Here is a 22,598-nt window from a genome sequence, read left to right on the forward strand (position 1 = left end):
GTAGATATTAATGGTAGGAATGTTTAGAATCAGCGGGTATCTACATCCAGTATAAAAACCTGACAAAACCGTCGGGTAGCAAACTACATTGGGTGAAACCTAGAATAGTGCTACTATGATGGTGCAAGCACTAATTTAGTATTGACAGACAATTGCATTTTCTTTTAAACTGAAATGCTCACGAACCACTGACTCTTTCTGAAACTTTCTGCTTGAGATCCTTATCCATGCTTTGATTTATACCATTTCCCTAATCCTCTTAAAGGTACAATTTAATGAAAAATTTTGTTTTTAATTCGTTTACTCATGACACCCCTTGTTCAGTGTAATCTTCAATTCTGTGTGTGTGTGTGTGTGTGTGTGTGTGTATATATATATATATATATATATATATATATATATATATATATATAAAATACACACAAATCAAATGTTTTAGAACACCTCAGTTTTTTTTAGTTTTTATGGAAGTGCATACAGATTAATGTCTTATTTTATCCTAAAATCAAAGCATAGAACAAAACAATGGTAATTTAAAAATATAAGTCAATATATCATTAAGTGTCATGATGCCCAAGGGCGCATACAGCGCCCTAATCCCAACACAGACAGGCAGAATACAAGTGCAAGCACAGACACTTTTATTTTTCTTTCTTTCCCGTGGGAAACTCCTTCACCTGTTTCCCACCAGTACAGCACAGTCTCAAGCACAAAGCACAGGGCCGCACACAGCTTTTTCTTCTTCCTCTTTTCTCTCGACTCCACTCCTCCTGGCGAGTTTTGTCTCCTCTCACCCGACTCTGGCTCACGGAGTAGTGGCTGCTGGCTCCTTTTATAAGGCACCTAGAGCTCATTGACCTTGCTTTGATAGCACTTCCAGGTGTGGCAGCAGTGGCCACGGGCCCCAACAGGGTTGAGCTTTCATGCTCCAAACCTGTGGTACCACCACACTCTAGTGCTTTGGGGGAGGCAATGCTCCGGAAATGCTCCTTCCCCCAGTCCTTCCAATGTAGAGGGTATCCTGGCCAGGTAAAGGCTCTGGCCGTCCACCCCAGTGTATAGAGTGTTTTTCATATTTTAATTCATCAAAGTAGTTACCTTTTCCTGATCTAGCAGCCAAAATGTGGTAACACTTTTGACAGAGAATACCAGTCACTCTGCAAGCCACAAACTCTGCCTCCAGCAAAAGAACCCCCAGACCATCACACTTCCTCCATGTTTGGTAGTTGATGTCGCACACTGAGGAGGATATTTTCACCAGCTCGACAGCATACAAACATCCTGCATGATGAACTGAAGATTTGAAATTTTGATTCATTGGTCTTCCAGTCTGCAGTAGTCCACAGCCAGTATTTCAAGGCCCTATTTTGTCCTTTTTGGAAATGGCAGCCACTCACCCTGTCAAACCTGCGACATAAAATCGCCTATTCACAGTAGAAACTGAGACGAGTTTTTCAACCCCAGTTAAGCTGTGCTTGAAGCTGTTATGATGTGAGGCACCTGTTATGCAAGCTGGTTGCCTTCTGATTGAGTTGTGGCTTTGGGTCTGCCAGATTGCTTCCTATCAGTTTTTCTTCCAATTTCCAGGAGCCTTTGCATTGTATAGGACACCGTACTCAATGACACTTGGATTTTTTTTTGTAATTTCTGTAAATGAAAGGTCTATGCTTCTAAGAGTAATAATGCTCTTGTATCATTTCATTTGTTAATTGCTGTTTTCTTGCCATTATTATAGGAATTTACAACTTTCTGCAGTGTAATATTGCTCAAGTAGTACTTGTGACAGTAACCGTCTGTTCCAGCTTTGCTATAAGACAAGTGGTTTTTAAGTAATCAACAGACGTTGAGACATCCGTGCAAAATGGTTGCTTCAACTTGTAAAGTTTATCTTAATTGCTGCAGAGCATGTGTAGGTTGTAACCTATTACAGTAATCCCTCCTCGATCGTGGGGGTTGCGTTCCAGACCCCCCCGAGATAGGTGAAAATCCGCGAAGTAGAAATCATATGTTTGTATGGCTATTTTTATATATTTTAAGCCCTTAGAAACTCCCCCACACTGTTTATAAATATTCTATGCACAGTTATACAGTAAACCCTTGTTTATCGCGGTTAATCCGCTCCAGACAGATAAATGAATTTCCACGAAGTAGGATTCTTTATTTATAAATATTTATAAATATTTTCGCAGTTAGAGCATAGAAAACCTGTTTACGACTTTCTAAATACGATTTTAACATTATTAGAGCCCTCTAGACATGAAATAACACCCTTTAGTCAAAAGTTTAAACTGTGCTCCATGACAAGACAGAGATGACAGTTCTTTCTCACAATTAAAAGAATGCAAACATATCTTCTCTTCAAACGAGCGCCATCAGGAGCAGAGAATATCAGAGAGAGAGAAAAGTAAACAAAAATCAATAGGGGCGTTTTGCTTTTAAGTAAACGAAGCACCGTGATAAAGCCGCCAGTGAAGGGATCAATTTGAAGGTAGTCTTTTCAGCTTTTTTTAGAGGAGCGTCCGTATCTTCTAAGCAAACAGCCTCTGAGCAAACAGCCCCTCTGCTTACACCCCCTCCGTCAGGCGCAGAGAAAAGCAAACAATCAAAAATCAATACGGGTTGTTAGAGCTTTGAAATGTGCGAACGTATATCATTGAGGAGTTTTAGTTAATATGTAATACATGCTCTGATTGGGTAGCTTCTAAGCCATCCGCCAATAGCGTCCCTTGTATAAAGAAGGTACAAAAAACTGAAAAGGTCTATCTATATATCTATATATATATATATATATCTATATATATATATATATATATATATATATATATATATATATATATACCCGCGCTTGGCAGCGGAGAAGTAGTGTGTTAAAGAAGAAAAGAGAAAGAAAAGGAAACATTTTGAAAATAACGTAACATGATTGTCAATGTAATTGTTTTGTCACTGTTATGAGTGTCGCTGTGATATATAGCAAAATACCCGGCTTCACAGCGATGTCATGTGTTAAAGAAGTTATGAAAAAGAAAAGGAAACATTTTAAAAATAATGTAACATGATTGTCAAAGTAATTGTTTTGTGTATTTGGCGGCAGCGTCACGAAGTTGTTTTCGGCAGCTGCATCAGAAAATGTACCACGATGTCTGACACGCCTCCTTTTTACTGTTTTCTCACAGCTTGGATTGCTGCTGTCATACATACATACACATACATATCTTCATATCTACATATCTATATACATATCTACATATACACATATATATATACATATCTACATATACACATATATATATATATATATATATATATATATATATATATATATATATATATATACCTACCTACCTATATCATATATACACATACATACATATATATATATAATTTGTGTGTATGTATGTATGTATGTGTGTGTATATATGATGTAGATAGGTAGGTATGTGTGTGTGTGTGTGTGTGTGTGTGTGTATGTATATATATATATATATATATATATATATATATATATATATATATATATATATATAAAATATATATATATATAAAAATATATATATACATACACATACATATACTTGTGTGTATGTTTGTATGTGTCTATATGTGTGTGTATAGGTTTGGTCACTGAGTGCAAGGGAAAAATAATAAATTATAGTCTATAAGTTATTAAACAGTAAAACATTAACGTTTTAAGAAGTACAGGTACATTGAAATTACATTTTCTATGTGAATGTTCAAATTTGTGCCTCTGGTAATGTGCCTTACCAGCATTTAAAGAAAATTAGTTTTGTGTCCTCTGCAGTGTTAAGAGAGAAAGGCTTTGGTTTGGGATAAAAGGAAAAAGGTGTAAAGAAAGGAAAGTTGCCTTTTTCTTTTATATAGTATAGAGAGATGTGTTCGCTGACGTTATGATCGCCTTTTGGGGACAGTCGCGTGGGTCTTGTGTAGACTGGTGAGACGTCTCCGCCATTAATCGGCTGTGATGGCACTGTCAGTCCTGCACTCGTGTGCGTGTCTTCATAATTCGAGGTGAGGACCTGATAATCGTATCGTGCAAAAGAAAGTGTGAATCGCCTTAATATTATTTTGCCGGTGTAGAAAAGGGGTCCCGTGTTTGCACTTGTCTGGGCTATAGCGCAGGGGAGGATGAAAAAATTAAAAGTGCTCACTTTGACTTAAGGCAGAAGCAGTCAGTGTCTCAAAGGCCGGCACAGCTATGCGCGCTGGCTGCTCGACTTTTGCTGGGCAGGAGTCCCCAGTTTGCAGACACGCTCATGATATCAAAAGTCTCAGCGCTCTTTGGAGGTCATTCATATATTATATATATAGCAAAATACCCGCCTCGCAGCGGAGAAGTAGTGTGTTAAAGAAGTAATGAAAAGAAAAGGAAACATTTTAATAATAACGTAACATGATTGACATTGTCATGAGTGTTGCTGTCATATATATGCCTGCCTAAATAAGTCACCCTCGCTTTGCTCTTACTTTTTACCGCTCATTTAATCATGGCTAGTGGCGGAAAAATTATAAAATGGAAGGAGGATGGCTTTACCAAAACAATTATTGATGGCGAATCGATTATTCATAAAGCTTGAATTGGTGATCTGTTTTTCTGTGTTAACCTCATATTTTTCATACTTCTTCTCAAACTAAGGTGGTGCGAGGGTAAAATGAATCGGATGCTGATCAATGTAATCGGTGTACCAGGAAATCATGCATTGACAAAAGCTCCCTTTGCTTGTAATGCAAAGTGTGATTAAATGCATTATTTTTAACGTTATGGAGCACATGCATCGAAGCTTCTCAGCTGTGCTTGTGCTAAGAAAAGGAAAGATTTTAAAAATAACGTAACACGATTGTCAATGTGACCTTTTGTAAGTAGTGCCTGGAGGATTCAGTGTGTAGAAACTCTAGAGACAGCGTGTATTAACTTGTGGATTTTTCTGTGAGTATTTGGTGGCAGTCTGACGGTTGCTTCGAAGACAGCGTTAGCTGAGCTCAGCTCAGAGCAAAATGAGGTGGGAGGGAGATGATGGCGTGACTCCCCACCCGCCTTAACTGTCAATCCCCACAAACACAGTCTCTCGAATTTGCATAAGCACACCCCTTCACCTACAATTTTAACTTAGTTACAAAGTGATCAAAACTCTCGCTTATATCCTCGTCCCTCTCATTAAACTTGTATCCCGCATTACCTGTGGGTATGTGAAACGCCAGCGTAGCCTGTCTATGAACTTAATTTAAAGTTTAGGTTTACACCTTGCTTTCTTTCAGCTGGCAACACTCATGAATATGGTAGTATATGTCACTCGCTCACTTCTTATTGTTTCGCTGCCTTCTCAATTATAAAATGCATGTTTTCTTAAGCGCTTTTTGGAGGTCTTCCTGGTTTTCTACGCACGCGCTGACAGTCAGTTCATGTGATTACGTGGGAGGCGTGATGATGTCACACAAAACTCCGCCCCACGCCATTTCCAGCTCAACTCCATTTCAGTTAATGGAGAAAAATACCTTCCAGTTATGACCATTAGGCGTAGAATTTCGAAATGAAACCTGCCCAACTTTTGTAAGTAAGCTGTAAGGAATGAGCCTGCCAAATTTCAGCCTTCTACCTACACGGGGAGGGAGGGAGGGGGGGGATGTAATACATGCTCTGATTGGGTAGCTTCTAAGCCATCCGCCAATAGCGTCCCTTGTATAAAATCATCTGGGCAAACAAACTGAGGAAGCGTGTAGCATAAATTAAAAGACCCATTGTCCACAGAAATCCGTGAACCAGCGAAAAATCCGTGATATGTATTTAGATATGCTTACATTTAAAATCTGCGATGGAGTAAAGCCGTGAAAGTCAAAGTGCGATATAGCGAGGGATTACTGTATTTGGTCCCTGAAGTAGCCCCATTTGTAATATTCTTAAATTTCATTTTTTCAGATTTTGCTAAACTAAACTTTAAATTTAAACCTTTTGCAGTTTAATGCTCACTTTTTCACCATTTCATGTCACCTAGTTAAATTTAGTAGTAGATAGATTGATAGATAGATAGATGATAATATTTCAACACAGTGCGTTAGTGGGGCAAGATGTCCTAAAACTGAAATAAGCGTTGGAAAGGACAGTTTTGGTTGCAATTTCATTTTATTATTAGTTGTAGATTTAAAAGGAAGAAAATGGGTGAAGTTAATAGGTTAAATCACAGTCTATAATTTTACTTCATTATAAAACTGCATCTAAAGCTGAAAACTTAAAGATTGACCATCTATTGATTCTGGGATCACATATTTTCCTTATTTTGGTGGTTGATGTGAACATTTGTTTGATATGAACAAGTTCCTGACCTGATTTCAGCATTTTATTAATTGTGCTGCAGACTGATTGGATAATTGCATGGATTAACAGGTGTACAATGGTGCCTAATAATTTGCTCAGTGGGGTGCAAGTGTTTGAGACTGCTTTTTTTTGATCCTGTGAACTTTTGCACAGGAAACTAGCTAACCTTAGTAGAACTACAGAAATGGATGTTACATCGCTGATAAGAACAATGCATTTTCCTTAAACATTGATTTAATAGGTGTCTGTAATAAAACATAGGCTTCAGCACAAATGTTTATTTCAGATTGACCAGTTTTAATGTGTGCGTGTGCGTGTGTGTGTGTGTGTGTGGTAAGAGAGTATTTCCATCGATAAACTCAAGTCTTATCCCACAATTTTTTGACTATGGAAGTTTTAATGCCTGTTAAATGTTCATTTTTTTTTCTCCTCGCTCTCTATTAAAAGTAGTAAAAAGGCTCCTCCATTAAATGTCATCGTCTTGGTGTTCCTTTCCTCTAAATAAAAGTTTCCACAGATTGTGTAGCTTTAGAGTCTGGGTGAAATATGTCATTGGTTCAGTCCATTTGCTAGTTTTTGACAAAATTGCATGTTTGCCTTATTTGTACATGTTTGCTATGTAAAATTTGATTGTATTACTCTGAATGAAAGTTACAAGTTTTAAATAGTCCATCTTATTAAACTTTTTTTGATTTTTGAGGTTATATGATAGTCCACAAAGTGTGCTGAGTTGATTAAATCTTTGATTTAGATTGTTAGATTGGTGACCATAAGCTTAAACCATAAGCTTATACCACTTGCTATATAAAAGCAGGCATAATGTTGTTAAGCTTAACTGAAAAATATGATATTGCTTATCACAAACCATGATACTGCTTTTATCTTGCAGCAAACACCTACCTCTTTATGATGCAAGCCCAAGGTATAATGTTACGAGACAATGTAAGAACAATAGGCCACATGATACGGTTTTACACCATCAAAAACAGCACCATTAATGGAACAGGTAAGAATGTTTTTGGAATTAATTTCTAGTACTTGCTGATTTTGTTATTTCTTACTATGTTTTGGCCAGTATTGCCTTTGAATACACAATATTATTTGATAAGTGAAGTACATTCTATTTACTGTTTTTTTTAAACATCGCGTTTGTATTCATTAGCAACCATTATATCCCAATGGATTTCAGTATAAAGATGGTGAGTGTGACTTTTCCCTTGCGTTAAAAGTGGTATTAAAACAATTTAAATAAAATTAATATTTGGTTATGGATCAGAAATGTTATAGTAGTGTGTCATTACAGTTCTAAAAATAAAATAGAAATTAATTGGGACATAATTTGATAAAATGTATGCAATATCAGATTATTTGTTGAGTAATGACTAAATTGTATTCATTGATAAAAGTCTGATTAAATAGGTCTGTGTCATTTAGTAGCATTACATCAAGTGCATAATTTCTTAGTGTGCTGAAATGTCTCCTTGCTATAACTCCTGTATATTTGTGACAGTCCAGGTCGTCAGTGAAAAGTTTTCATATCAAGACATTACATCTTGTTTTCCATAATGTAAGATTTATAAAAGAAATTGTATTTAAGAATATAAAACACATTTAATAAATCTTGTCAAGTGCATTTTGCTTACCACATTGGTACATTTATTTTCTAAATAAAAGCAAAACAACTATTTAGGAAAAAAAGTTCTGCTAGTGGTGTAAGCAAAATGTACTTGACAAGATTTTTTTATAAAGCCAAAAATCTTAAATACAAATTTCTTGATAAGTCAAATCTTAAAACAAGGTTTAATTGGTTGATATAAAATCTTTTCATTCACAGTGGAACCTCAGGTCACGAACGTCTCGGAACATGTACAAATTGAGTTACGACCAAAAAGTTCGCCAAACTTTTGCATTTGTTCACGACCACACACTTGGGTGATGAACAAGCCAGTTTCCCTTCCGGTTCGTACGTGCCAATGATTTCCGCACGTGTTCAGTCTCTCCCTGTACAGTACATTGGTCTCGGTCAGACGTGCATAGCGCAGAGGGACTTTGCCTCAAAACTGTAGTCTCCTCTCCACCCAGTTTCTCCTCACTTCCTTCATGCCGGAACTCGACTCATGCAAGGTTAGTTTTCTTGGTTGTTTATGGTTAGTTTTTCTATAAATTACAGATTTTTCAAATGTTAATTTTTTTCCCTTGTGCTTTAAAACTCATTAAAAAAAGTGTTTACAGCGAGCGGTTCATAAGGCTGAACTCTTGCAATGTCAAGTGTTACTCAATGTTTTTACATTTAGTTTACTATTACACTGTGCATTCTATGGTATCATTAACTATTTTTGTGCTTAAAAATCTTTAAAAATATATATATATTTACATACAGTTTGTACGTTCCAGAACGGATTAATTGTATTTACATACAATCCTATGGGGGAAATTAGAGTTTTGGAACGAATTACGGTCGTGACCCGAGGTTCCACTGTATATTTAATATTTTGAAGTATTAATCCTTAAGTGTGCATATGTTTTGTTTTTTTTTTTTCTTTTCATACCTTGAATTTTTCCTTTACTTCATTCATTGCTTCTCCAAATTGCACCCAACACACTTTATTTACACTATGTACTGTCACGTGCACCCCCAGTGCCTCAGTCCAGGCCCACAGTCCTTTGTGCCTTCCTGGCCGCCTCCTGTCCTCGCTCTCCAGCTCAGTCTGCTTCCTCCCGGACTGGAAAAATAAGGCTCCCGGATGAGCCCCAGGTGTTCCGTCCTTACCTAATGTCGGCTGTCTTCCTGGCAGCCTCCGGGTGCCAACGAGGGTGTGGCGGAAGTGCCAGGCTCCCGGGATAATAGGCACCGGCGCCGCCTGGCGGTGGCTCCCTACACTGGGCTTCAAAGCCCTGTACCTGAGGCCCCTGCCTAACCAGGACGGACGCCCCACTCTGTCTGGAGGAGTCCGGTCCTCACAGCCCGACCGGCAACCGCGGGATAAACTCGGGCGCCGCCTGGCGGTGACCACGGGCCCCTACAGGGAAGGGCTTCCATGCCCTCAACCCGTGGCCCCAACAGAACCAGGACGGGCCTTCTGACAACCCTCCTCACGCCCTCCTGGCCCCGGCCGGGCTCCAGCCCCGGCCGGGGGCCACAACTGTTTCAGTGCAGGTTTTGGTACCACTTGGTAAAAAGGCACCAACCTAATACCAACGAGGTTATGCTCACACACGAAGAGCCAATTTAGAGTTTACAGTCTTTAACACCTTTACAAAAAATTGACAACCCCACATAATCATGAGACATTCAAGTGCCACAAAGAATGCCAATGCCATGATTTGAACCCAGAATCCTGAAGCTGTTAGAAAGCAGCGCTGACCTCTAAGCAATATGTTTTGTTTTGTTTTTTTCAAGGTAACTTTTAGGCTTACAAAGGATGCTCTTGATAAATTGTGAATGACTGACAATATTGTCTTTCCTGACTGATTTTTCCACCTGTTTATGAAGTTGGGAAGCTTCAGCACCTGCAGCCACCATTATAAGTGTTCTTTCCTCTCCCTTTCAGTGTACAAGTCTCTCTTACAGCCCTAGATCAATCATTTCACCTTTGTTCCAATTAACTCACATTTAGGTATGACAGTATTTCTGTCATTTGTTCGTTTAAACTTGAAACAACCTGGTATGGGTAAGTATATAGCTGTGTGCATGGTAACGGGCATTTCATGCAGCAGGCTAACCCTTAAAATTCTAGCATATTCCCAGCTCACCCAGCTTTGGAACCATCTGCAGTCTGATATTAGTCAGGCGAGCTGTTGCTATCCATATGCTATAAGGTAAATTGATTTGTGTTCTTTCAGAAAATACTGAAATGCAGATTTTCATTCTTCATATGTATGTTTTTCTTTTTCCAAATTGTGGTCCCATGCATTCTGTTTAGTTTAATTACACATGAGATGTGTCAAGAATATGATTGGAAATTTTCCAGAAAGGCACACATCCAATGTATATAAGGTCCCACCATGCATACTGTATATCAGGACATAAACTAAGTTATGAAGTCTGAGGTACTCTCTCTAAACCTCTACAATAAAATTGTGGTGAGGTATAGACCAGGGCAAGGGTATTAACCCATTTCTAAAGCTTTCAGTATTCCCAGGAGCACATTGGACTCAATTATTTTGAAGCTGAAGAAGTTTGAAACCACCAGGACTCTGCTTAGAGCTGGGCAAACTAAGTCACTGGGAAAGAATTGCATTCGTCAGGGAAGAGGTGACCAAGTAACCAATGGTCTCTGTAACATAGCTTCAGAAGTCCTTTTTTGAGATTGGAGAACCTGTCAGAAGGATGACTACCTTATCAGGACTCTGCTGAATAGAATTTAAAGACACTAAGAGCATGAGGAAAAAGATTATCTTGTCTGATAAGACAAAAATTGAACTCTTTGGGCAGAATCAGCACGAACCTTATCATTCCTACAGAGAAGCATGGTGGTAGCATCATATTATGGGTGTGCTTTTCGGTGGCAGAACAGAGAGACTGGTCAGAATTGTAGGATGAATATAGCCAGATACAGAGAAACCCTTGAAGAAAACCTGCTTCAGTGTTCACGCGATCTCTGCATCAGGCAGCTGTTCACCTTTCAGCATGACAATGAACAGGAGTGTACATCCCAAGATAATACTGGAGTGGCTATGGAGCATGCAACACTGGAATGATTTTGGGGCAGGTCTCTAACTCTCCTTGAGTAGCTTGACCAAAAGTCAAGTTTGATCCCCATAGCATATCTGTGGGAGATCTGAATATGTTAGCTTACAGACACTTTCCATCTAGTCTAGCAGAGTTTGAGAGGATCTGCCAAGAAGAATGTGATAAACAGCCCAAACCCATACAGAGTTTGTAGAGACTTTAATTGCTGCCAAAAGGGGTTCTACAAAGTGCTGAAATAAATGTCTGTATAAATACTTTCAGTATTTAAATGAAAGATTTCAGTTTTTGATTTTTAATAAATTTGCAAATCTTACTGAAAATGTATATAGATGGGCAAAAATGACAAATTTATCCATTTAAATTAGTATCTGTAAAACTGTGCAGAAAGTTGGAGTCTGAATTAAGTTGTGAATCAACTGTTTATTATTCTGTATAATATATGTAAATGTGACATACATGAAGTGTTTTTTAGATTATTTTCTTATCATTTAGATTATCCAGATGGCAATAATTCCAGCGAGTTAATTGCTCAGCCTACTACATATCTCCCTGAGAATTTTACCTATTCTCTAAACCTTCCCTGTCCAGAAAAACTACCTTCTATGAGTAAGTACTTGAACTGAAATACCTATGTGTTATTAGCTTAACATTATCTACGGTAGTCCCTGATTAGCAGACATTCTGTTTTGTTCAATGGTGTCATGATTCAGTAACTTCTAAGTGTTGTTTTAAATGCTTGATCTTCCTAATTAAAGAGGTGGCTTGTGATGCAGTAGCATTTGTTAAATCAGTGATGGCGAACATTTTCGGCTCAGCGTATCAAAAATTCTGAAAATGCCTAACTTGACTCTGCTGGTGTGTCACTCCCACCAGACAAAAGAGAAACAATTCTTTACATATTCATTTATTTTAAAAAAGTCCAATCGTGTGGTGCTATGTATTATAAAAGTAAAAGAAAAATCATTGACTTACTGTAGAGAAAATGGCATGCACACTGATTGTAATTGGGCTTATAATAGTGTGCTAAAAATGCTCTTCTTTTAATAGTAATTTTGAATTGAACTGAAAAACTATAGAACACATTGCATTTGATTTGACATCAGGTTATGACTTTTTTTGTTGCTGAGCTTTAATAGATAAGTCTGAAATTGAAGGTAAGTACTTTGTGAACTTCAAGCCCAAGCAAACAGTACTAACTTCATCTGTAAGTCTGTTTCTTTTGTACGTTTTAATGTTGTTAACGCCTAGAATAAGGTTTTGCAAAAGTATAACGTGGAAAATAAGACCATGTATCATGTCACGAACGCAGTACGTACAGGATACGTGCGAAATGAGGGTTATCCCATAATTTCTTTTCATTGTGAGGTTCAGAGCTTCCATAGTTGTTAAATTGGGTCCTGGCACAAAATAATTCAGTGCTCTTCACACGAGCAATGAATACAAAGCTGATTTCATGCAAATGCTGGTAGTGTGCTCATTTTAGAGACTGCAGTTGCACGCGCACACTTTGACCATGAAAATGAGCTTCCTTTGCAGCAGTTAGAAGTCAACTGAACTGTATGGCTGCTGTGATGAAAGATGAAGTGCTGATATGGCTAGTGAGAATCAATTTTAAGCTGTGGGTGGTGCAGCGTCTCAGAATATTGTTCGTTCAGTTTCTTTGGTAACTCTGGTGTTGGCGAATACTGGCGTGTCACTGAAAATGTTGTGGCATATCACATTTGACACACGTGACATCGGTTCACCATCACTGTGTTAAATAATAATTTATATCTTCAGTAAAGTTCCTGTTTTTTTATTTATCTTGCTTACAGTTGACTAGCATATTGAAATTGTAAGAGGTTAATGCTTTTGATGTTCCTTACCATTATGTACATATGCAATATGTTTTATACTAGGGACTGGCACAATATTAAGCAAAGCTGTCTTAAAACTTCATGTTCTCTCAAATAAACATATGTATATATACTAATAAAAGGCAAAGCCCTCACTGACTGACTCACTCACTCATCACTAATTCTCCAACTTCCCGTGTAGGTAGAAGGCTGAAATTTGGCAGGCTCATTCCTTACAGCTTACTTACGAAAGTTAAGCAGGTTTCATTTCAAAATTTGTTTGTTTATTACGATTATAGTTATTGTGTAGGTATTTTAGACTTAGTTTACATTGTTCAGGTACCCATTTCCTTTATCATTCCAACCGTACCCCCATTAACATGTCTATGGAGGTGATCACCATCGATCAAAGAACTGTCACTTACCGAGTGGTTTCCATGCCCAGGGATGGCACCTACCTTTTCCATTCTCTTTGTTACATATTGCACGGCCATATCAGACTCACTCTTGATATCTGGAGGAACATTGTGTCTTTTGTATTGTATGACTGGGACAGGTTCAAGGTGTGGACTGATGACGGTACAGGAGATAATTATTCTACTCAAGAGCACTAGAAGAGTGAAATGCTTAAGCCCTTCACCTATGCATCTGCATGTGAGTTTATGGCTGCCGGTGAATTGTTCGGTTGTCGCTTTCAGGTGTATCGAAATGGCCAAATATTTTACACCTTTTGACAACCGCCAATGCCTCTTAAACATCTTCGATTGACAGGTGACGATTTCAGTAGTGGACACTTTGATGTTTATGAATGTTTAAACTCTCAAAAGCTGGATGTAAAGTTATTGATGAAACCGGTTGTATACTTACAACGCTTGACAGATGCTGAATGTCTCTTCAACACAAGTCCTACAAATAATGTCGTAATTGAAACAAACCATGAAACGCAAACCGATTATGACCGAAGCAATCCATGCTGTGAGATTTGAAACAAGATTTCTGTTCACATGGCCAACAGTACGTTGCATGCTCAAGAGTAAGCTCAGCGCACAACTTGGTCATATTACAACCGGAGGGCCGAACTCACAATGTGGTATACAAAGAGATACTTAACAAATAATTATTGGTATATTTTCCCTCAGTTTAAAAAGGTTTAATTTTCTTCTTAATAAAAATTTTAAGGCAGTACTTCGCCTCTGCGAAGCGAGGGTATTTTGCTAGTGTGAGTATATACAGTAATTTTTTTTAGTTTTAGCATTCTCAAAATCACTTAATATTGTTAAGGGTCATGGTGGCTGGAGTTGATCCAGTGAGCCATTAGGCACTTTACATTGTAAAAGTACACTTTTCCATCTACTATGCATGGTTTTAAGATATATGTTTGTGGAGCTTAACTTTTATGACAGAGTATCCCTGTGGAAAACTCGAGATTTTAATGCATGCCCTAAAATATAAACAAGTTCTGTAAAGTGCAAAGTTGTCTATTGTACCTGCATTTTTATCAGTCTTTAATTTAATATTGTTTTTTATCAGTATGCTGCTTCTGGAGTATGTGAATTTCCCCTTGGGATTAATAAATTATCTATGTGTCTGTCTAAAGGCTAAATTATTTAGGACAATATTTATGGAAGGGAGAATTTTAAAATTGTCTCTGAACTATCTGGAAAACCCTGTCAACATTTAAGGTTGCAGTTCTTAGTTCATTTTATTATCCTTTTTGTACAGCCCGACTAAAACATTAAAGTAGTCAAGTCTGCATTAACCAAATGAGTAACCATTGAAATCTTTTAGCTTGAAAGACTGCCAAAATCTTATATTTTATTGTTGGAAGAAACAGGATTTCAGAAGAGCAGAATACTTGAATCCATCCCTTTTTGGATTTCCAACTCATTAAAATAACTTTTTTTTCTGACCTAAAAGGTAAATGAGTATCAGTCATCTATAGCTTCACACAAGCAAGTGCCATTTTGTTTAAATTATTCTCAGTTGGGTTTGATCAGCATATGAATGAGTTAATATTGTATTCTTATGTAATATCTGTTAAGAGTCAATATAGTCATATTTTAAATACTATGCCCTATGTGTTGCTTTTTTATTTATTTTTTTAAATCTTTATCTAGAGGGACTTATAGATGTTAATATGACTGAAATTACACTAGAAGAAATTTATCGCAACCTTTCTAAGAATATGCATATTAATCCTGCTGGACATTGGAAGCCTGATGACTGCCAACCACGGTGGAAGGTAAATGAACATGGACAATTCTCACTAATTTTGGGGTTGAAAAAATTTGTGGAGTGTTAAAAATCTTTATTTAAGTATTCACATATTGTTGTGAATGTTTTGTGTTATTACATTTTTTTACTTTTTTTAAAGTGCAACTTGTTTTGATGCCATCTTGTTTGCCATAGGTGCCTCCATTTTGTGGCACAGTTACTATCAAATTACTAAGAGAGGCCACTCAGATGTGCACAGAGATTAACATCATCATCATTGTACATTTGTCCATTTCCAGGTTATCCAAGATTCATACAAAACTTACACTAACAAATCTATTTTATTAGTTTATTCTTGGTCATTAGAGTTCGCTTTGACTTTACAGCTTTGAGTTTTGGGTTTCATTTCTGGTTAGAAGACAGGATTCTTTTTTTTTTCGTTTATAAAAGTCTTGCATGCTGTATTGTGTCACAAATGATTTATTGAGCATCAACAGCAAGGTTATCTCAAGCCCTTCAACAATCTTCTAGTACACTTACATTTATAGGACAAAGAGTCCAAAGACATTTGATAGTTTACATTGTAGAAAAACATTTCATGATGGTATGGCTTTATTAAAATAATTAATTTACAAAGAAATAAGTTACTTTGAAAAAACTGTTAAAACTGCAGAAATCAGTATGCTTTTGATGTCATACTTGTAGTCACCAAACCCTTGTCATTTTAGCGCTGCTGTTTTGAAACTCACTTCTAGCAACTGTATTTTACACACCAATGGCAGGATAGCAATCTTACTCTTATGCAAAAATAACTCACTAAAAAATACTTATTTGAATTATATTTTAATTAAGTGTAATTTACATTTTTCCTTTGTTCGTTTTAAAGTTCTGTATTATCCAGGAGAAAAAGCTATATACAGTATAGTAGATTAGTGCCTTTTACCCTCATGCACTGTCTTTAAGGAGTATTGATGTTTTTTGCAAAAGCACAGTTGGTGAACACTGAGTATATCGTATTATTTTGTTAATAGGATTCATTTTGAGTGATGCTGTAGTTATTCTGTCAGGGATACCTCAGTTTTTTGTGGATTTATTTGGAATGAATATATTGAACAAAAAAGGACAATCAGTATTTATTGCTCAGATCATCATCCTGATACGTTTGTGTCTCCATTGTTCTTGTATTTGTGTCATTTTTTGAATCTTCAGCAATTATCCGTGCTACCATTCCTGCAAGCATGTGTATGAAACAAAACTGTCAAGTCTAGCACTTCAGGCTATTCTAAACAAAAGCAAACCAAGAGCATATATATATTATATATAATATATAATATATATATTCAAGCTTGTTAAGTATAAATACCTGTAGTTTCAACTAAGCACAACTCTGTTAACTTTGAAGGTATTCAATAAAATTTGATACGGTTTATGAACAGTTCTTGTGTTGCATATACATGAAGCATTGTCATACTTCTGTTAAGCAGCAATATGGGATTTTTAATTCCTCATTTTTCTCACCATGTCACATAGTGGTGTCTGCAGTAAGAGGAGGTAGCTGAGAGGAGAGAAATTTGAATTCCTCTTTGACTCTTCAAACTAAAAAATATTGAAATACTATGCCATGAAAAGTATTCAGCCCATAACCCTTTTTTTTCTTCAGATAAATGATTGTCACAACTTAGGACTTTTATTAGTTTGGGAATTTTTATTTTTGTACATTTTAAAATCTTTTTAAAGTGCTACTCCAAAAATACAAAATTTTCAACCATTAAATATTCCAAAAAAAGAAATATTGACATTCGCTCAGTAATTGCCTTGCCGTTACCAACTGTTGCAGCTATTACAAGAAGTATTAATTGTTTACAATGTACTGGAACAATATTCCCCAATTCCTTCTGTCAGTATACAAAGTTAGTTAGGGAATGGCAGAGGACAACAATTTTTAGATTTTACTACAGGTGTTTGATAGAGTTAAGGCCAGGACTCTGACTCGGCCAGTCGAGAAAATCAGTTTTCTTAACCTTTAGCCTCTATTGTGTTGTTTGGGTCATCGTGTTGTTGAAAGATAAATCTCCTTACCATTTTAAGCTTTCTGACAGATGAGAGCAGTTGTCCTCCAGAATCTGTGTTGTGCAGCATTAATCGTCCCATCAGTCCTGATCAGATTGCCACTAACTGCTGCTGAAAAACATTCCCACAACATCGTGCTGCCGACACAAAATTTTACGGTGGATATAGTTTTACCTGGCTGATAGCCTAGCCTCTGACAAGTGTGCCATTCTTGTTTAGTGGACCACATTGGAACCCAAAGTATATTTCTCCTTAATTGTATCATTTGATTTTTCAATTCTGTTTTGTCCTTAATTTGGTTTGCCTTGTGGAAAATATTTTATATAAATTTGGACCTCAGTGACATCGAGGACTTCATCTGAGCAAAAATGGCCTTGTATTTACAAAGAGTAGAAATGCTTCTTTAATCTCATTTTTTTAGCAAATTGTTGAAAGGGTTTCAGTTTGTTTCTTCTGATTTAGCCTGATTTGTGTTTTTTAAGCTGTAGGAATGATATATCTAATATATTGCAAGTTTAGAACTTGAGACTATAAAATGTGAAAATAGTTTTTGATGTTCCAATACTTTTTCAAGGCACTGAATATTCTAATTTCATAGCCATATTGGAAGCAAAATGGACTCTTCTGAAAGAACCTGCATGAAAAGGATGGTCAATATTGAAGAGGGAGTAGTAGTAGTTAAAATGGGAGTAGTAAATGTGTAACATGGAATGTTTTTTGCAACTGGCACTGTGGTCATTTCTGCCCTCTGAAAAGACAACAGATTTTCTTTGCTGTGATGGATGAGTTGGCTACCTGTCTTTGCAACCATGCTTTATATTTTATTACTTGGCCTTTTTTATTTTGATGCCTATTTCACTCTGTGACTTAATACTTACCTTGAACTTAAGGAGCTGAAGGGGAGGATAACAATGCTTAGTAGTATGATAGCATCCAAATAGTATTCTCTTAATCTCTAAAAGGACTTATTTGTGTGAACACTCCGTTAATGATTGCTTAGATCACTAAGGGTGGAATTGGTATTCTCTGTATTTAGCTCTTTCTCATCTGCAGAGAAGGAGCTTCTGTTTGTTCAGATTATACTAAACACAGCAGCTGCTGCATTGCTTGTTTAGTTTGCAGTTTGCATGCTTAATTAATCAGCACATGTGTTACATATGCTTTATAGAGTGAGTAGCGAGTTGGCAGTTGTTGTGAATTTGTATTACACTTCAGAGTTGAGGATTAATAGGCTCACAAAGTGCTGTATTTTTCCTAGTATTTATCAAAAGTAAAAATGCCATCTCAAAAATACTTATTTGCTGCTAAAAGGAAATTGCTGTAACATAGAGTGGTTGTCATACAAAACATTTGACAAAGACTGGCATTTTTAACTGCTTTAATTAGATAACCAAGAAATATTTTGTAATGTACAAACCCTTAAGTAGAATTTACATGTCAAGAATTATGATATTAATGTGATTAAATAGAAACCTTCTGCACCTATCTGAAAATTGGTTTTGTACAAAATGGGAATGAGAATCTTTCTTTGCTTTGTTTTATAATATCTGCATGTGTTTATTTTTTAGGTTGCCATCCTTATTCCCTTTCGGAACCGCCATGAGCATCTCCCAATCCTTTTCAGACATTTAATACCAATGTTGCAAAAACAACGTTTGCAGTTTGCCTTCTATGTCATTGAGCAGGTAAAACTACTTAAAATTCAATCGAATGCTTGCAGTATTGGCTTTTAGTGATAGCAGGATCGTGATGTATGCAAAACAATCACCTTTCCTTGAGTAAACATCTTGTCTCTTGTATTTCCTGGTTTTCGGTAACTAGAATTGATGCATTACAAAGTAGCATTAAGATTTATCTTTTGTATTTAAGTAAATGGCTTCAGTGTGTATGTATTTAAAAAGGTGCAATATTTTAATATTTTTTATTTTAAAAACCGTTCAAGTACCTTCACCCACAACTGCATTATATAAATGGGTGCACAAATTGATTTGATATTTGGGAATTTAACAACTATCTTTATGAAGCAATAAAGAACTAATTTGTTACAACGAATATCACTATTTAATATAATTTGAATCTATATTAAAAATTTCTTGTTCAAAGGGAAACTAACATTTGATTGTAAAAGAATATTTTTTTATATATTTTATATATATATATATATATATATATATATATATATATATATATATATATATGTAAATCCTTGCCATAATTTCGGCATCATGTTGCACTGCAACTAACTGTATTTTGCATGTGTTTTGAACATCATCTCTACGATCAGTATTTTGAAAATATTTAATTGCATCATAATTCATGAAATGGACAGATTTTTCTATACCACTGCACTGCTTTTTGGTTAACGGGTGTAATAACAGATTTTAAACAATTGTTTAGCACCCTAAAAGTATTGTTTTGCTCCTGATCCTGTTCCATTTCATTCTTGAACCTGAAATCCCTGAATTGCTGCTGATTACCGTTACGAATCCATTTGTACAGTCATTGCCAAAAGTTTTGTGAATGACACAAGTATTGGTTTTCAAAAAGACTGCTGCTTCACTGTTTTTAGATCTTTTTCTCAGATGTTTCTTTGGTATACTGAAGTATAATTGCAAGGATTTCATAAGTTTCAAAGGCTTTTATTAACAATTACATTACGTTTATGCAAAGAGTCAGTATTTGCGGTGTTGGCCCTTCTTTATCAAGACTGCTGCAATTCGCTCTTGTTTGCTGTTAATCAACTTCTGAGCCAAATCCTGACTGATGGCAGCCCATTCTTGCATAATGAATACTCGGAGCATTGACCACAAGTTCTCAATGGGATTAAGGTCTGGGGAGTTTCCTGGCCATGGACTCAAAATTTCGATATTTTCTTCCCTGAGCCACTTAGTTATCACTTTTGTCTTATAGCATGGTGCTCCATCATGCTGGAAAAGGCATTGTTCATCACCTAACTATTCTTGAATGGTTGGGAGAAGTTACTCTTGGAGGATGTTTTGGTACCATTCTTTATTCATGGCTGTATTCTTAGGCAAAATTGTCAGTGAACCCACTCCCTTGGCTGAGAAGCAACACCACACATGAATGGTCTCAGGATGCTTTACTGTTGGCATGGCACAGGGCTGATGGTAGTGCTCACCATTTCTTCTCTGGACAATCTTTATTCCGGATTCCCCAAACAATCGGAAAGAGGATTCATCAGAGAAAATGACACTAGCCCAGTCCTCAGCAGTCCATTCCCTGTACCTTTTGCAGAATATCAGTCTGTCCCTGATGTTTTTCTTAGAGAGAAGTGGCTTCTCTGCTGCCCTTCTGGACACCAAGCCATACTCCAAAAGTCTTTGCCTCACGGTGCATGAAGATGCACTCACACCTGCCTGCTGCCATTCCTGAGCAAGCTCTGCACTATTGGTGCCCCGAACCCACAGCTGAATCAACGTTAGGAGATGGTCCTGGCGCTTGCTGGACTTTCTTGGGTGCCCTGAAGCCTTCTTCACAACAATTGAACCTCTCTATTCTAATTCAGACAGCATGACTGAGTGATCTCCAACCTTGTCCTCGTCAGCAACCTGTGTTAACGAGAGGATCACTGAAATAATTTCAGCAGATTCTTTTGTGGCAGGGCTGATATGCAGTAGAAAATGTTTTTTTTTTTTTTGGGATTAAGTTCATTTTCCTGGCAGAGAGAGAGACTTCATTGGTCCTGTTTGGTTGATCTAGGGTTTGTCAGTGTTGCCTATAGCTTGTTTAGGATTGTAGTGTTTGTACACTTGTGTTCATTAGCTCATGCTTATTTTTTAAATTAACATAGTAGTCACTAGGGGTGGGCGGTATGACCAAAATTCTATATCACGGTATTTTTCTAAATTATCCCGGTTTCACGGTATTCAACAGTATTTTTTTTCCCCATGCACGAGTGGATGTTAACCACATTTTCCACTGCAATTACTGGCTAAGAATATAACCTATTCCACTGTCAGAAGTATTGTACATTATACAAAAAAAAAACATTTTAATGTGCAAACAAGTATTAATACAGTTTCGCATTGCCCCATAAAGTGATAGTTTTCAAGGGGGTGGCACTAATGGAGAAGGTATCACATTGCATGACAGATGCAGTCAAAATATAGAACCTTTTTATTGAAAACATTTAGCAAAAACAAACTATAATTTTGACAACATATTTTCAACCATACAAAGAGGCATTTAGACTTAGTAAAATATCCAGAAGTGCTTGTCAAAAATTGTATTGCACCGAATACGTCTTAGAAAAGGAATAAATAGTAAATATTTTTTGTAAACCAACTGCACTTTCTGTTAATGTTAACAATCTCTGTCCACTGACACGTTAAAGTGACTTTTTAAACAACTTTATCATCATTAAACTGCATAATATTTAAACTAATTAATAATGACAATAAAATAAATAATAGTATTATTACTGACTAGGCTGACCAGCCTTTTAAGGCGACCGACTTTTAAGTTGACCACTTCTTAAGGCAATTCAATATGTAGATCAATTTGATATTTTATACAAACTCATTAATTTGGTTATATTGCATTTGAGCGGTATTACTTTAATACTCGTAGTTTCTGTTATTTTTGTGATGAAATTTAAACTTTTTTCTATATTGAGGTCGCCCTTTTGAACCCCCCTGATATTTACTACGCGGTGAGGCATTTGTACTCCATCAACATTAATTATTTCCAGAGACATAATTTTGTCTATTTTTACAGTGCATCGCGCACAAAAGCAAGGTAACGATGGGAGCACCAGAACTCTGCTCACATCATGTCGCTTTGTACCGCAAGCTGCAAGTAGTAAGTCTGTGATAAGCGGAATACCGATACGCTTTCCACTCACAGGATGGAAGGACAATACCGACCGCTTTTATATAGTAAGAAAGAAGAAGAAGATATTGCACAGTCTGGAGTAGAAAATCATCTTTTACCTGGAAATGGACGGGGCGTTTGTTAAACTCCGCGCCTGATTAGCACTCACGGGACGGAAGGACAATCCCGACCGCTTTTATATAGAAGGATAGTTGCACTATTACCAGTGGCGGTTTTAGGCATGGGCGAACGGGGCATTTTTTCATGACACGTGGGGGGCGGCACACGAACTTGGAGGAAAAAAAAAAAACATCTGTGCCACTAAGCGGTTTTCTATTATCTATGATACCTGCGCCGCCCCTGCTGCTGAAGGAGCCACACAGAAGCTGAGCGAGCGGAGAGGAGAAGGAATGAGGGGTGGGGGTTGGGGGTGGAGGCGCAGAGTACAGTTCACCTCTCCCAAATGAAGCGGACAAGGAGGGGGGCTAAACTATGTCAGTGACACCTGACTTTCTTACAAATAACACATTTCATTCAAAATATTTTAAACACAGACCAATAAGTGGCACATTTTTATTTATTTATTTAATTGTGTGAAATGGCTAATAAAAATAGGTAATAAAAAACG

At 36.8% G+C, this 22,598-nt stretch overlaps 1 protein-coding gene across 1 annotated transcript in view; it reads left to right on the plus strand.

The window, feature by feature from the left end:
- The window catches only part of b4galt6 (UDP-Gal:betaGlcNAc beta 1,4- galactosyltransferase, polypeptide 6), a 98,215-nt gene that overhangs the window by 43,659 nt on the left and 31,958 nt on the right, over window positions 1-22,598 (plus strand). Inside the window, exons 2-5 of the mRNA XM_039754659.1 lie at window positions 7,215-7,331; window positions 11,511-11,624; window positions 14,971-15,095; window positions 18,706-18,822. Of these exons, the coding sequence (XP_039610593.1) occupies window positions 7,215-7,331; window positions 11,511-11,624; window positions 14,971-15,095; window positions 18,706-18,822 (473 nt within the window). The remainder of the gene's footprint in view (window positions 1-7,214; window positions 7,332-11,510; window positions 11,625-14,970; window positions 15,096-18,705; window positions 18,823-22,598) is intronic.

This window comes from Polypterus senegalus, chromosome 5 (genome assembly GCF_016835505.1).
Source record: "Polypterus senegalus isolate Bchr_013 chromosome 5, ASM1683550v1, whole genome shotgun sequence".
Taxonomy (NCBI): domain Eukaryota; kingdom Metazoa; phylum Chordata; class Cladistia; order Polypteriformes; family Polypteridae; genus Polypterus; species Polypterus senegalus.